The sequence below is a fragment of the Limulus polyphemus genome, unplaced genomic scaffold, assembly GCF_000517525.1.
Source record: "Limulus polyphemus unplaced genomic scaffold, Limulus_polyphemus-2.1.2 Scaffold1913, whole genome shotgun sequence".
In the NCBI taxonomy this organism is placed as follows: Eukaryota; Metazoa; Arthropoda; class Merostomata; order Xiphosura; family Limulidae; genus Limulus; species Limulus polyphemus.
In genome coordinates this window covers 46,893-48,736 of record NW_013667523.1, presented here as the reverse complement: position 1 = coordinate 48,736, position 1,844 = coordinate 46,893, and the positions used below count along the sequence as shown (strand labels likewise).

At 35.6% G+C, this 1,844-nt stretch overlaps 1 protein-coding gene across 1 annotated transcript in view; it reads left to right on the top strand.

Moving 5' to 3' along the window:
- Positions 1–1,844, top strand: part of LOC106465338 (AF4/FMR2 family member 4-like) — a 136,537-nt gene that overhangs the window by 88,414 nt on the left and 46,279 nt on the right. The window contains exon 7 of the mRNA XM_022393201.1: positions 189–237. Within this exon, the coding sequence (XP_022248909.1) occupies positions 189–237 (49 nt within the window). The remainder of the gene's footprint in view (positions 1–188; positions 238–1,844) is intronic.

Below are 1,844 nucleotides of genomic sequence, written 5' to 3'. Positions count from 1 at the left end.
ACTGCCTTACATTGTTTTAATTACTAACGTATGCAAGTACTGCCTTACATTGTTTTAATTACTAACGTATGCAAGTACTGCCTTACTTTGTTTTAATTACTAACATATTCATTACCAGAAAATTATTTTTCAGCAGATAAGAGAACAAAAATATCCATGTATTTTAATGTATTTCGTATGTTTTCCAGGTTCAACTTTCATGGAGACTTGGATGTGAGCGATAGTGAAAATGAAATGGTAAGCTGAGTTTTCTGGGTGTAAATACGTATTAAAAAGATTTAATGTTTGATAACATTATGAACTTTGTTTATAAGGACCCCAAACTTTGACATTATTATTATTATCCACACCCATTAACATTAACGAATATTATTTACTGGGATCACATTGGCAGACGTACCAGCTATATCTTTATTCATGCTAGACTATTGTGTATAATTATCTAGATTACTGTAGCGTAACAAACGGTCGTTTTAAAGCAGGTGTTTGTGACTTTAAGTAAACAAAAACTAATGTAGTTTACCTACTTCACTACGTGCAGAGACCCGGTTCTTTACCTACTCGACCTTTTGTATTCATCGTAATGTATTGATATTGAGTAAACAGTAGTTTTCTTTGTTTGTATTTAAGCACAAAGCTACACAATGGTCTGTCTGTTGCTGTGTTTACCACAGGTATCGAAACCCGCTATTTAGCTTATAAGTCCATAGACTTACCGCTGAGCCCCTTGTGGTGGGGCAGTAAATAGTAATAAAGAAATCCGTTTTGTCGCTTGTACAGTATATCATTTTATTATTGAGAATTCCTTATAAAATACGTATACAATTATGACAGTGTGTATTCATTTTTAAATATTTTTCTTACACACGTCTAACCCAAGTGTAACAGATAATGCCTGAATAAACACACGAGAAGATTCTCTTGTATCATGTAGTAAATATTGTGTTAGTGTTGCATGGTTTACAGAAGGTAATGACGACACTTCATATACTAACTGCTTTTAATTGTGTGTAATGTAAGTAGTGTACTATTCGCAAGCGTTTTCTGTCCCCACTCGTGCTTCTGTATTGAAGGTGGTCTGTGTACGTTATTTATTTACTGGTTACGTACCTCTTCAGTGGAATTTTCAATAGAGCCAAAGAGAAAGAAGGCATAAGTACGAGTAGCAGCGTAATATTGAATAGAACCAAAGAGAAAGAAGGCATAAGTACGAGTAGCAGCGTAATGTTGAATAAAACCAGAGAAAGAAGGCATAAGTACGAGTAGCAGCGTAATATTGAATAAAACCAGAGAAAGAAGGCATAAGTACGAGTAGCAGCGTAATGTTGAATAAAACCAGAGAAAGAAGGCATAAGTACGAGTAGCAGCGTAATATTGAATAGAACCAAAGAGAAAGAAGGCATAAGTACGAGTAGCAGCGTAATGTTGAATAGAACCAAAGAGAAAGAAGGCATAAGTACGAGTAACAGCGTAATGTTCAATAAAACCAAAGAGAAAGAAGGCATAAGTACGAGTAGCAGCGTAATGTCGAATAGAACCAAAGAGAAAGGTGGCATAAGTACGAGTAGCAGCGTAATGTCGAATAGAACCAAAGAGAAAGAAGGCATAAGTACGAGTAGCAGCGTAATGTCGAATAGAACCAAAGAGAAAGAAGGCATAAGTACGAGTAGCAGCGTAATATTGAATAAAACCAAAGAGAAAGGTGGCATAAATACGAGTAGCAGCGTAATGTTGAATAAAACCAGAGAAAGAAGGCATAAGTACGAGTCGCAGCGTAATGTCGAATAGAACCAAAGAGAAAGAAGGCATAAGTACGAGTAGCAGCGTAATATTGAATAAAACCA